This window comes from Bos indicus, chromosome 10 (assembly GCF_029378745.1).
Source record: "Bos indicus isolate NIAB-ARS_2022 breed Sahiwal x Tharparkar chromosome 10, NIAB-ARS_B.indTharparkar_mat_pri_1.0, whole genome shotgun sequence".
NCBI lineage: Eukaryota > Metazoa > Chordata > Mammalia > Artiodactyla > Bovidae > Bos > Bos indicus.
In genome coordinates this window covers 6,650,707-6,664,884 of record NC_091769.1, presented here as the reverse complement: position 1 = coordinate 6,664,884, position 14,178 = coordinate 6,650,707, and the positions used below count along the sequence as shown (strand labels likewise).

At 37.5% G+C, this 14,178-nt stretch overlaps 1 protein-coding gene and 1 pseudogene across 2 annotated transcripts in view; both read left to right on the top strand.

Annotated features, from left to right (window-relative positions):
* The window catches only part of ANKRD31 (ankyrin repeat domain 31), a 134,898-nt gene that overhangs the window by 58,498 nt on the left and 62,222 nt on the right, over positions 1 to 14,178 (top strand). For both annotated transcript variants that reach the window (XM_070796849.1, XM_070796848.1), the window contains exons 14-17: positions 6,875 to 7,019; positions 10,499 to 10,551; positions 11,542 to 13,045; positions 13,558 to 13,719. In XM_070796849.1, the coding sequence (XP_070652950.1) occupies positions 6,875 to 7,019; positions 10,499 to 10,551; positions 11,542 to 13,045; positions 13,558 to 13,719 (1,864 nt within the window). The remainder of the gene's footprint in view (positions 1 to 6,874; positions 7,020 to 10,498; positions 10,552 to 11,541; positions 13,046 to 13,557; positions 13,720 to 14,178) is intronic.
* LOC109564152 (cytochrome c oxidase subunit 7C, mitochondrial pseudogene) lies at positions 107 to 591 on the top strand (annotated as a pseudogene).

Below are 14,178 nucleotides of genomic sequence, written 5' to 3'. Positions count from 1 at the left end.
GGGTTTAAAACCTCTAGAGAAGGGAAGAGGGCTAAGGAAGATCTGTTCTGTGTTTCTCCAGAAGAAATACCTGCCACAGGTAGAGCTGGGGAAGGCTGTAGGCAAGAATCTCTTAGAAGAGATGCAGTTGAGCTCATTTCATGTGCTAGGAAGGTTATACTCAAAATCCTACAAGAGGCAGTTGGAGGAGCAAGGTTGTGAGGCAAGGAGCGGTAGGTTTGCAGCCGCCATTTCTTCCACCTCCGGTCTCTGGATCTTTCGTAGAGCGTCCAACAGTGCTGTGTTGGGACAGAGCGTCCGGAGGTTCACAACCTCAGTGGTTCGTCGGAGCCACTATGAGGAGGGTCCAGGGAAGAATATACCATTTTCAGTGGAAAACAAGTGGAGATTACTAGCTATGATGACTTTGTTCTTTGGGTCTGGATTTGCTGCACCTTTCTTTATAGTAAGACACCAACTGCTTAAAAAGTAATCCATGAGACAGATAGGAAGAGGAGCATATTAAGAGGTGCAGTCTCTTAAAAGGATCAATCCCTTGAATTCAGCATCCTAGATATGTTTGTAAATAAACTTATAGCATAAAAAAAAAAATCCTACAAGCTAGGCTTCAATAGTATGTGAACTGAGAACTTCTGAGTGTATAAGCTGTGTTTTCGAAGAGACAGAGGAACGAGAGATCAAATTGTCAACAGTCGTTAGGTCATGGGGAAAGCAAGGGAATTCCAGAAAAACATCTGCTTCATCGACTACACTGAAGCCTTTGACTGTGTGGATCACAACAAACTGGAAAATTCTTAAAGAGATGGAAATACCAGAACACCTTACCGTCTACTGAGAAAACTGTATGCAGGTCAAGAAGCAACAGTTAAAACCAGACATGGAACAACTGACTGGTTCAAAATTGGGAAAGGAATACATCAAGGCTGTATATTGTCACCCTGTTTATTCAACTTCTATGCAGAGTACATCATGTGAAATACTGAGCTGGATAAATCACAAGCTAGAGTCACGATTGCTGGGAGAAATGTCAACAACTTCGGATAAGCAGATGATACCACTCTAATGGCAGAAAAGGAAGAGGAACTAAAGAGCCTCTTAATGAGGGTGAAAGAGGAGAGTGAAAAAGCTGGCTTAAAACTCAACATTTAAAAAACTAAGATCATGGCATCCAGTCCCATCAGTTCATGGCAAATAGATGGGGGGAAAAGTAGAATCAGTGACAGATTTTTTTTTCTTGGGCTCCAAAATCACTGTGGACTGTGACTACAGCCATGAAGTTAAATGCTTGTTCCTTGGAAGGAAAGCTATGACAAACCTACATAGCATATTAAAAAGCAGAAAGATCCCTTTGCCGACAAAGGTCCGTAGAGTCAAAGCTATGGTTTTTCCAGTAGTCAAGTACCATAAAAAAGGCTGAGCATCAAAGAATTGATGCTTTTGAATTGTGATGCTGGAGAAGGCTCTTGAGAGTCCCTTGGACTGCAAGGAGATCAAACCAGTCAATCCTAAAGGAAATCAACCTGATTATTCATTGGAAGGACTGATGCTGAAGCTCCAATACTTTGGCACCTGATTCGAAGAGCCAGCCCATCGGAAAAAACCCTGATGCTGGGAAGGAGTGAAGGCAAAGGAAGGGGGCAGCAGAAGATGAGATGGTTAGATTGCATCACCAACTCAGTGGACATGAATCTGAGCAAACTTCAGAAGATAGTGGAGGATAGAGGAGCCTGGCATGCTGCAGTCCATGAGGTTGCAAAGAATTGGACATGACTTACTAACTAAACAACAACAGCAACAACACTTAAATACATTCTTTTAAGTGTGTGGAAAAAGTAGAATTTGTGAATTTAAGATGATCAGCTTACTGTGGTTACTTAGAAAAATCTGGGATAAATTATTAAACATACAGCGGGAGACATTTAGGCAGGCATAATGATCTTTGAGCATAAGCAGACATCGCTAAGAACACATCATGTCAGACTGACCTTGATCCTCCTTTATTAGGCTTAATTTGTGAAGGAAATGGCATGACAAGTTGATATAAGGTATCGCAGTTTTAGCAAGCTTTTCTTCAGTTTTCTTGCCTGGAGAATCCCAGGGACAGAGGAATCCCAGGTGGGCTGCTGTGTATGGGGTCTCACAGAGTCGGACACGACTGACGCGACTTAGCAGCAACAGCAGCAGCAAGCTTTTATTTGATGGAGCATGCTTGTGATATGTATTTGAGATGTTGAATTAGAGATTCATTGACTGTGTTATTAGGATTCACAGATATTAAAAAGATATCCCCAGACATGTTGGTTATCCATTCCATTTGTGTCTGGAGTGAGCTATCTTATAAGGTTTGATTGTTTATTCTATTGTACTATAGAAAGTCATACCACATAGTAGGCAGGACCATGGATAGTGTTTTGTCATTGTTGGGAGTATTTTTTTTGAATTCCAGACATGGTACCATTTTACCGATAAATACTTGTACCTGCATCTCTAACAGATAAGGACTTTTTTCTCACACCCACATTTTTTAAATCATCTTACCTAATAAAACTTATTTGTTAATACCATTTAATACTACCCAGTCCATATTCAAATTTTCCCAAATTATCTAAAAGTGGTTTTTATTAAAAGTTTTGTTTGAATGAGGATCTGTCAGGGTCTATGTACTACATGTGTTTTTTATGTCTCAAGTATGTTTTAATCTATAACATTTCTTCCTGTGTTTTGTCTCTTCTGGAGCCTGGGTAATTTGTTGGTTGGGGTTTCTGAAATTCTGGATTTGACTGATTTTTATGGTTTCTTCCCGTATTTTCTGTAAATGGCTGTTTTAATGGAAAATCTATTTAGAGACCATAGTTTGGGTGCGAGGTGTGCTCATTGCTATTGGATGTTATTGTTTTTAGGCATTTTCCATGAAATCATACTTTTAGAAAGAAAAATCATGAGTTCTTACTGATATTTCCATTTCAAACTTAATATTATAGATTAATAATAACTTTATTTTTTACTTGTATCTCTTTTCCTTTTATGCTAAGCATTTGTTTCTTAATATATTATTTCTTTATTGTACATTTTATTTACAGTATTACTATTAGTGATATTTCTGTTATTAACAATAGTAATAACAATGGAACTACTAATGAAGCTTTTTGTTTTGTTTATACCCCATTAGGAATGTATAGTCAAAATACTGGCTTTTCAAGTACTTGAAAGAATTTTATTCTCTGTCTTATTGGCTTCTTACACAAGGGATTTATTGGAAGGAAGAGATATGAAATAATATCCTCCAAACTTAGAGGAACTTTGAGTCTGTAAAACAGAGCTTTATTAACAAAGCAGTTCCATACAGTGCAATCATGAAGTTTATTGTGGATAACTTATATACTGGCAAGATTGGGCAGAGAGCAATCCAGAGGCATGCACAGTTGTGCTCTACACCACAGAAAGGAGTCCAGGGGGATTTCAAGGGGCCAGAGCTAAAATTAGAATCTGACCACCAAGTGAGAAGCACATCCGCACTGACTGGAATGGAGAGTTTTCCTCCTCCTGGGTCTCATGACCATTAACCATCTGCATCAGCAAAAGGCGTTCTTTCAGCTTCCACATCTGATGAAGGCAAAGTTGTTAGTGAATTTATCTGGCTTGAGCACATTCCTTATGAGTAGGCTAAAGTGCAGTCATGCAGAAAGGAGAGGGGAAGGACTAAAGTAGAGCTGACAAGATGGAGTCAGAGTGGTTCAGCAATACAGAAGTCAGCTGATTTTAGAAGGAGAAGCACTAGATTCAATAATATTGTTGAAGGTGAAAAGCCACAGGCAAGCTCTCAGTAGAAGTATTTCCTTCAGGGGTCTACTGTTTGATGAATTAAATAAGTGGAGATTGTGAGGCCAGCCACTTACTGAAATGGCTCTGCTTGTTCCAGTTAAGAATATGTGGTGGCCTTAAAATAGCCACAAGTTCTTTAACACTCTTCTGTCTGAAAGGTGGAACCTGAGTCTTCTCCTCAGGAGTGTGGGCTGCAGTTTCAGTGAATTGCTTCTAACAAATAGGATGTGGCAGAAGTAACACATCATATGACTTCTGAGACCCGGTTGAAAGCTATCGTGGCGTCTTCCTTGTTCTGTCAGCCACTCGTTCAACAGCTGAAGGAAGCCAGATGTCATATCAAGTAGCCACTCAGGCAGCTCCATGGCGAGGTGCTCTGGCAGCGCGCTGAGCTTTTTCCTGCCCACAGCCACATGAGTGAGCCATCTTAGAAACAGATCCTCCAGGTGCTGTCAAGCTTCTAGATGATTGTATCTCCAGCCAGCCTCTTGACTACAACCTCCTGAGAGGCCCCAAGGCAGAACTAACCACCTCCACCACTCCCAAATTCCTGACCCACAGAACCATGAGATTATAAATATTTATTATTAAGCTACTGAGTTTTGGGGTAACTTGTCAGGTAGCAACAGATAACTAATACAGAATCAAATGCAGGTTTTAAATACAGGGTTAAAAACTCCATGGAAATAACTTATTTACTGCCATTTGATGAGAAGAGAGAGAGTTTTTTAAGTTAAAGAGTGTGTAATATAAGTAGGCTTCAGAAGTCCTGATAGCAGGCTATAGAGGAAATTGGTAAATGTGGATAGTTGGTGTCCATAGAGTACATGGATAGAGAGTATCCACTAGGCAGTGGATAAAACAGAGACTGCCAAAGTAATGTATTCCCTCGCTTAGGGCAACCATCCGGATTTCCAGAGAAGTGAGGCTCTCTTACCTTCCTCCTGTCTTCTTTTTCATGTTCCTTGACCCTCAGATACTCTCATACTGCATGCTTTATTATTTGACATAAAACCTCCAGAGATAAACAAACTTACGGAATTACTTTTCCTGAAAGAAAGCAATATGCTTTCCATTTGTATTGCTGAACAGTATGTGCAGATCTAGGCATATGAATTATAGATTTAATTATACCTACTATTACTTTCAATCCTCTTACCTAGCTTTAAACTCCCATAACAAAGTCGTTTGAAAAGCAGAATCATCAAGTTTCTGAATCTTAATTTTGAAAGGATTTGGCTTATATTATCCCTGTGTGTGATGGGGCACTTTTCTCTTGTAGAATGCTTTTTTTGTAAAAGGAAATACATACATGTAAAAGGAAATACATATTAAATATATATAGATATAAGTATATATGTATATAATTTTTATATGCTTAAAATTTATAGAAATTCTGACCTATCTCTCATTCTAGATATTTACATGGAAATCTAGGCTTCTTTTAGTATAATGTTCTTTAAAGCTTGTTCCACACATCCTCCTAGACCAACATTCATTCTTTTATTAAACAGCATTTATTAAACATACAGTCTTTTCCAGATACTGAAATAGACACTGGGAATATAAAGATGATAAAGACATATATCTGTTGTGAAAACTTGGAAGCAACTTAAATATCCATTAGTAGGGTTGTTGTTTTTGAGTTGCTCAGTCATGTCTGACTCTCTTTGACACCATGAACTGTAGCATGCCAGGCTCCCCTGTCCTCCACCATCTCTCAGACTCTGCTCAAACTCATGTCCATTGAGAGTCAGTGATGCCATCCAACCATCTCATCCTCTGTCATCCACTTTTCCTCCTGCATTCAGTCTTTCCCAGCATCAGGATCTTTTCCAGTGAGTCAGCTCTTCGTATCAGGTGGCCAAAGCTTTGGAGCTTCAGCTTCAGCATCAGTCCTTCCAATGAATATTGAGGATTGATTTCCTTTAGGATTTACTGGTTTGAGATCCTTGCTGTCCAAGGGACTCTCAAGAGTCTTCTAAATTGAAGCATTAATACATTCATATAGGTATATTAAAAAGTAAATTATTACTTAGCTGCTAGAAAGAATGAGGAAGTTCAATCTATCTGATTTGAAACAGTTTTCAGAGTCTGATGCAGGGTAGGGTAGGCAGGAAAGAAGCTAAAGCACAGAAAAATATATGTATTATAGGCCCACTTGTGTAAGAAACAACATATATACACATTTATGATATACACATACATACCTGTTGGACTAGACACTGGGAAAATTCAGGGGAAACTGTAACCAGAGCTAACTTAGAAGAAATAATTAGATGACTGATGTACAAGGGTAGAGAAGGGAAAGTTAGTTTTTATTGTCTGTTTCTCTGAGCCTTCTGTATTCTGAACCATATTTATTAATTTTCTACCCAAAAATATTAATTTTAAAAGAAAAACAGAGTCCCACCCTAAAAAACTTGAAATATAGGCGAGAGGTATAAGAGGTAAGTATAATATAATATAGTATATATTGGACATAAAATATGTACATAAAAGAAGGAAGAGGTCATTTTTCTCTAGGGCATCAGTGGGTGAGGAGGTCAGGGAGTGCTTCATAAAGGAGGCTACTTGAGGAGTAGTAACAGAGTAAGAGTTTCCTGGTTTCTCTCTGACGCTGAGGAGGAGGAGCAGCAGCAAAGGTATGTGTAGAAGACATACTATCTCCTGGAACCTGTTAATGTATTTCAGGTTCCCAGAATGTAATTCAAGTTCCCAGAATATATGCTAGCTCCATTTCATCATCAGCCAAACCATAGACATTCTGCCCACCCACCCTCCCTGCTTTCTTCCCTCTTCCTTGCTTCCTCTCTCTTTTCCTGGTAAGAGAAGTCATATGTACATCAACAAATTATGATTCAGTAGTGGTTACATTGATTTTTGTTGTTGGGCAACGATGTTACAGGTAAACCCAAACTCTGTATGGTTGGTAAATTCCAAATATTTGGAAAGAAATATTTGATGTTGCTTACAGTTGTATGCTAGCATACATTTATAATAATAATAAACTTTTTGTCTGGGCTCCTCACATGAAACAATCTTCCTCTAGGTGGCAGAGTTACTTCTTTTGAATGGAGCAGATCCTTTATTTAGAAATGATAATGGAAAGTGTGCTTTAGATGAAGCCAAAGACTCACGTATGATGCGTCTCCTTGAGAGATTTGTTCCTAAACATCGAAACCGTCTTGCATCAGGTAAACTTAAACTGCTCTATTACATCTGTTCATCATGTCAGCAGTTGCTGTTGAGGCGCTCAGTTGTGTGCGACTCCTTGTGACCCCATGAACTGCAGCACGCCAGGCTAACCTGTCTGTCACTGTCTCCTGGAATTTGCTCAGACTCAGGTCCATTGAATCAGTGATGTCATCCAACCATGTCATCCTTAGTAGAGAGTTATAGAAATCAAGCTTAGAATTATAGAAATTAAATTGATTTTCCTCAGAAATTTTGAGGAAATTTCGCTTCATTCCATTAGTAGAGCACACTGACTTGTTTGCAAATGCACCAAATGGAAGAACTCTGAAGGAACTAGAAAGATAATACTAAATGTACTTTTCCCCAGGATATGCATTGCAAACAGAAAACTTTTATACAGTTCTGGGTTTTCCCCCCATAATCCATTGACTGAATAACATGAGTTGTAAGTTGTGACTTATGCTTGGCTGTATCTTTTTCAATGAATATGGCCAGGATTGTTAACTTTCATTCCTTAAGAATATTTTCTTATGGCTATACTTTTGCGTTGTCATTCATCATTACACTGGTAAGTTAAACAGCAAAGGAACAGTTAAGTTAAACTTCACTTTCAAAAAGATTATATAAGAATCGTTTATATTTTATTGAAGTATAATTGATTTACAATATTATGTTAGTTTCAGGTATACAATGTAGTGATTCAGTATTTTTATATGTTATACTCCATTTAAAGTTATTGCAAAGTAATGGCTATATCCCTGTGCTTATTTATTTTATACAAAGTATTTTGTATCTCTTAATTCCCAAACCTTTTTTTTTTGCCCCTCTTGCCTTTTCCCACTGGTAACTTTTACTTTGTTCTCTGTATCTGTGAGTCTGTTTCTGTTTATACATTGATTTATATTTTTACATTCCACATATAAGTGGTAATACAGAGTATTTGTCCTTCTCTTATTTCACCAAGAATAATACCTTCTGGGTTGTTGCAAATGGCAGAATTTCATTCTTTTTTATGGTTGAGCAGTATCCCATTGCATGAATATATACTCCATCTTCTTTATCCATTCATCTGCTATGGACAGTTAGGTTGTTTCCATATCTTTGGTATTATATATAATGCTACTATGAACATGGGGGTGCTAGTATCTTTTTGAATTCATGTTTTCATTTTCTTTGGAGATACATCCAGCAGTTTAATTACTGGGTCATGTCATGGTTTCTTTTTTTTTAATTAATTAATTTTATTTTTGGCTGCAGTGGGTCTTCATTTGCTTTCTCTAGTTGTGGAGAGCAGGGGCTGCTCTTCCTTGTGGTGCACGAGCTTCTCACTGCGGAGACGTCTCTGGTTGCAGAGCACTGGCTGTAGGTGCTTGGGCTTCAGCAGTTGCAGCGCGCTGGCTCCGTAGCTGTAGCGTGTGGGCTCTCGGGCTTCACTCGTTGCGGTGCACAGGCTCAGTAGTTGCAGCTCACAGGCCCCAGAGCATGGACGCAGTAGTTGTGGCCCTCGGGCTTAGTTGTTCCACAGCATGTGGAATCGTCCCAGACCAGGGATCAGACTGTGTCTCCTGCATTGGCAGGTGGATTCTTATCCACTGTGCCACCAAGGAAGTCCAGTCATATCTTAGCTCTACTTTTTGTTTTTGGAGAAGTCTCCATGTCTCCATACTGTTTTCCATTGTTGTTGTTGTTGTTGTTCAGTCATTAAGTCATGTCCAACTCTTTGCGACCCCATGAACTACAGCGCACCAGACTTCTCTGTCCTTCACTGTCTCCCAGCTCAAACTCATGTCCACTGAGTCGGTGCATAGTGGCTGCAATTTACATTTCCACCAACAGTGTACAAGGGATCCCTATTCTACAAATCCTTAACAACTTTTGTTGTTTGTAGACTTTTTGATGATAGATATTTTGACAGGTGTGAGGTAACATCTCAATGCGGTTTTGATTTGTATTTCTCTGATGATTATTACTGTTGAACATTTTTTCATGTGCCTGTTAGCTATCTGTATATCTTCTTTGGAAAAATGTCTATTCACGTCTTCTGCCCATTTTTTTAGTTTTTTGTTTTATATTGCATTTTATGAATTGTTTATATATTTTGGACATTAACCTCTATTGGTCATATCATTTGCAAATATTTTCTTCCATTTAGTAGGTCATCTTTTTGTCTTGCCAGTGATTTCCTTTGCTATGCAAAGCTTTTCAGTTTTATTAGGTCCCATTTGTTTATCTTTTATTTCATTTCCTTTGTTTCCTTAGGAAACAGATCCAAAATAATATTAAATATTACAATGATTTATTTCAAAGAACATCCTGCCCATGTTCTCTGTTGGAAGTTTTGTGGTTTCTGTTCTTACAATTATGTCTTTAATCCATTTTGAGTTTATTTTTGTATGTGGTGTGAGAAAATGTTCTTATTTCATTCTTTTACATGTAGCTGTCCAGTTTCACTACTTATCCTAGGTACCGTTTATTGAAGAGACTTTCTTTTATCCATTGTGTATTTTTGCCTCCTTTGTCACAGGTTAGTTGAAAATAACTGCATTTGTTTATTTCTGAACTTTCTAGTCTGTCCCATCCATCTGTGTCTGTGTTTGTGCTGTCGCCATGCTGTTTTGATTACTGTAGTTTTGTGTAGTCCGAAGTCAGGGAGCATGATTCCTCCAGCTCTGTTCATCTTTCTCTAGATTGCTTTGGCAGTTCAGGGTCTTTTGTGGTCTTGCATAAATTATAGGATTACTTGTAGTTCTGCGAAAAATGCTGTGACTGTTTTGATAGGGATTGCATTAGATCTGTGGATTACTTTGGGTAGTATGGAAATTTTAACAGTATTCTTTCAGTCCAAGAACACAGTATGTCTTCTCTTTTCCGTGTATCATCTTCAGTTTCCTTCACTGATATTTACAGTTTTCAAAGTATAAGTCTTTCACCTCCTTGGTTAAGATTATTCCTTGGTATTTTATTCTTTTTGGTGAGATTGTAAATGTATGTTTTTTTTTTAATTCCCTTGCTTTCTCTTTCTGATAGTTCCCTATTAGTGTATAGAAAAGCAGTGGATTTCTGTATGTTAATCATGTATCCTTCAACTTTAGTAAGCAGATGTATTAGGAAGTGATAATGATACAATTCATTATGAAAGAATTTTTGCCTTATAAAAGCTTGTACACTTGCATATCTGAGTATAACTGTGGGGAATATAAAAATACCGAGTTCAGTGCCCATCTTCAGCATTATGTTGTTGGGTCTGTTTTGCTTTTCCTACAGAAGTGTTTTCAGCTCTCTCAAGATAGTATTTGTTTTATAATAAATATGGAAATCATGAATTATGTAATTTTATATGTGCCAATTTTAATAAAATGTGTTTCCATAATTTTATTTTTTCCACTTGGTTTGCTCATGGCAAAGGCCTTGTGGTTTTAGAAGCCTAGAGTCTGACCTCTGGAGGCTGTTTTCTTTGATTTTCTCTTTTTGTTTACAGCTCAGAAGAATAGCCTTGACCCCTCAGATGGAGAGGATGCACACCCTCACAAGGTAGCTCTCTGTTCAGCAGTGAACGTGTTTATAGAGCACACCTGCGGGTTATTTTATTGCTCATCGGAGGGGAAAGAAAGACCGCTGAAGCATTCATCAGGAACAGTGACTTCGCCTTTGCTTTTTAGACACTTTGGAATAATTACATGAGACTCAGAAGGTTCTGGGCTGTTAGTTTGGGAAGCAGTTGAGTAAATGTAGTGTATGTGGGCACACTAATGTATTGGTAACCATTCCTACTTCCTTTCTCCTCTTTATAAAGCCATGAGGTTTATCAGCCATGTTGACTTCCCTCTGGCCTGAGCACAGTATGAGAGTCAAAGGTGCTAATCCAGCCCGTTAAACTTTATGTGGTGGGCAGTTATTTCCCATCTGATGCTTTAGGTTGTGATGTGTGAGAGGAAGCCCTGGCCCTGTCTCAGTCTTGTCAGCCCACAGTAATCTTTCCGCACACGCCTACTTGGTTGCATATCTGTCTTTTTGTTTTTAAATCCCTTCTTCCACTACCCTACCTATGATGCTAACAGATACCAGAAGAAGAAACTTAATTCTGTCTCTATAACAAATGGGAGAGGAGAGTGGTTTTAAAGCATAGTTACAAAGATTCCTTGTGAAGGAATTATCTGATTGTTTTAAAAGCCTATATGGATTAGCTTGATTAAAATTTTTTATTATGTTTAGTAATAAGATTGATTGTGCTAAAATACTGGCAAGTACAAATTAAAATGTACAGGAAAAGATAACAATTAGCACATACATGGAGTTTGAATCTATTACATTTGTCTTCCTGCTTTTAGTCTATTTTTTCTGAAATATATATCAGGTTGTATATATCCCAGCAGGCCCTGTGGTTAGATCAAATTATAAGGCCCTGTGGTTAGATCAAATTATAAGGTTGAATGGAATAATAGTTTTCTTTTTCTCCAATCCAGAATGAGTTGAATGCAGAATTACAGCTGACAGTTAAAACTGTGTATTTTGTTTCTATAGAAACCAAAATTCAGTTCTAAAAATCACAGTGGGTTTGTTTATGATGAAAATTCCAACAGACAGAAGCCAGAACATGTAGAAGTCAATAAAGGAAGCAAGAAGAGTTTATTTATAAATACAGATATATATGAACATTATCAAAAAGATTCCCCAAACATGAGAATTGGTAAATCCAAGCAGAAACAATCAATTCTTAACCAGATACACTCTACAGGATTCAGAAAGGACAATCTCCATAGTGCTGAGGATCCCAGCACAAGTGTGTCTAAAGATAAAGGAAGAAGAAATACACAACATAAAAGGACTCAAGTGGATGATACAAGCCAAGAAAGCAGTCCAAGAAAGACAGTGGCTGTCTCTTCTTCTAGAAGAATAAGCAGATCAGTTACTCGTCAGCAACAAGCTCTCCAAATCCTTGATGACCTTCCAGAAAAGTCACGTAAACCTTTTAGCCAAGCTCTATCAGGCCTGAACAATGGTTTACGTAATGATGTTGAAACTTGTTCAATTCCCAGAGAGACACATGTTCAAAGCCTGGATTTATCAGACAGTCAAGAAATAAAATGTATGGAAGTAGAATCCATTGACCAAGCTGAAGCTGTTTCTCTCTTAGGACTTTCTCTACATGAAAAAACCAAGTTACTACTTGTTACTACAGATCAGCAGCCTCATACTCTCCAAGACCAGGAGCACATTAGCCCTTATAAATCTCATGAAAACAGTAACTCAAGTCAAAAAGATGAGAGCCTCAAGTGGGAAAAATTTTCCCCATCCTTTATAAAGGAAAACTTTAATAATGATGATCATGGTGATTCCTGTGCTTCTGAGGAGACTGTAATATCTAAAAAGGTGATAAGTTCTTCACGTTGCAAAAACCATGATACTTATACAGAGAATAAAACAAATAGAGAAGAAATGGATTTTCAACAATTTTTACCTTCTCAAGACCATTTTCCACAGGAAAATGAGTTAAAAGAAGACAGCCTAACCATACTTCCACAACAGGAAGCTGTTAGTTTTTCTAATTCAGATAATATAATAGTTTCTGAACATGTTTCAAATTATGAACAATGTTCATGTGGAACTTCTTTTGATCACTCACATGGCAATCCTGAACATACTCCTCTGGCTTGTATAGGGACAGTCTTGACACATGAAGTTTCAGAGTTGACCAGTCATGAGAAGCTAATCAAGAATCCTCAGGATTATAGCCCTAGCATACTAACTCCTTTAATGAATCAAACAGATCTACATGTTGTGGAAAAGGTGAATAAGGAAGGAGACACTAAAAGGAATTATACTGACACAGGCCAAGAAACAAGTCCTTCAAATAGGCCTTCATCCAGCGGTGTTCCTTTTCAAGTAATGGAAACAACTAAAGTTGAAAAAAGACAAGAGAGCAAAGCCGTACAAAATATAGGTTTTCATTCTACTGACAGTGAAGAATTGACCAACATCTCACAACTTAGTCAAAGAGAAGAGAAGGAGATTTCTCACAAACCAGGTATTAGTAGTAGTGTTCAATTTGTACACATTTCCTATAGATTTAGTTATTTCATAGAAATTTCCAACTGAATTTCACTTAACCTCTGCCCAAACTGATCAGAATGAGGACATGTGGATCACAATTTAGAGATATTATTAATTAGTTAAGTAATGGTATTTTCTTTGAAAGAAGGTGCTAAATTAATATTGACAAGTTAAAAAAACAGTATTTCTATGAGTTTTTAGCTTTCTTTTTAATATAGCACCTACTTGATGTCAAGAAACCTAACAACATTTTCATAGCAGGAAAATGTTAGCTCCATTGATTTTAGTGATTCACTGTTGAAATTGTATCCAGGAAACTAATTTACATTTGTTGCATGAAAACATTTTTAAAGGCTTCCATTCCTTTAAATAAAAAAGCAGTCTAGAAAGGAACAGAAACATGGAGCAATTATAGACTCTTTCTTAGTCCTATAACCAGTAAGGAGAAATACAACACTGATACTTAAAAATGTTTTTTTTTTTCAGGTGAGGAATTTGTCAATGGAGATGAAAACACTATAAGAAACTGTAAAGAGAAAAAAAAAAAACCAGATTCAGAAATTCATATGCCTACTCACATCCAATCACACAAAAAAATTCAGAATTTCAGAAAAAGAAAAAATGTCTCCAGAGCTACCTGCAGCCAAGGTTTGTATTCCTGTACTATATAGGGACAAGGTTTTTGCATGACCACTCCTAGCAATCCACTCTCCTTCAAAGAATTATATATACTTTCATATTTACTGTTTATTTTTTAGTCATTCACTAAATTATAAGATTATTTTGGCTCTATTTGTTAGGTGGTTTTACTATAATACACCACTTGAGAATCTCTTAGTCTTCCAATATATTGTCATATTTTTGTCTATTTGTTATGTTAGAGGAGATAAGGTAAACAGTAGAGACAGCAAGGAGGTTGAGTCGGGGCAGCAGATCTGGATTGTGTCCGATCCCTTAGAACTTTCACTGAGCCCTTTTAACATAAGGGAAATTAAAGAAGCATAGCCACTAGTTTCTTTTTGTCAGTGTTTGACAATATGGATAAATGACTATTCTTTGGTAGTTCTTGGAGCTGGTTCTGTGGTGAACCATAGGCTGGACTACCTC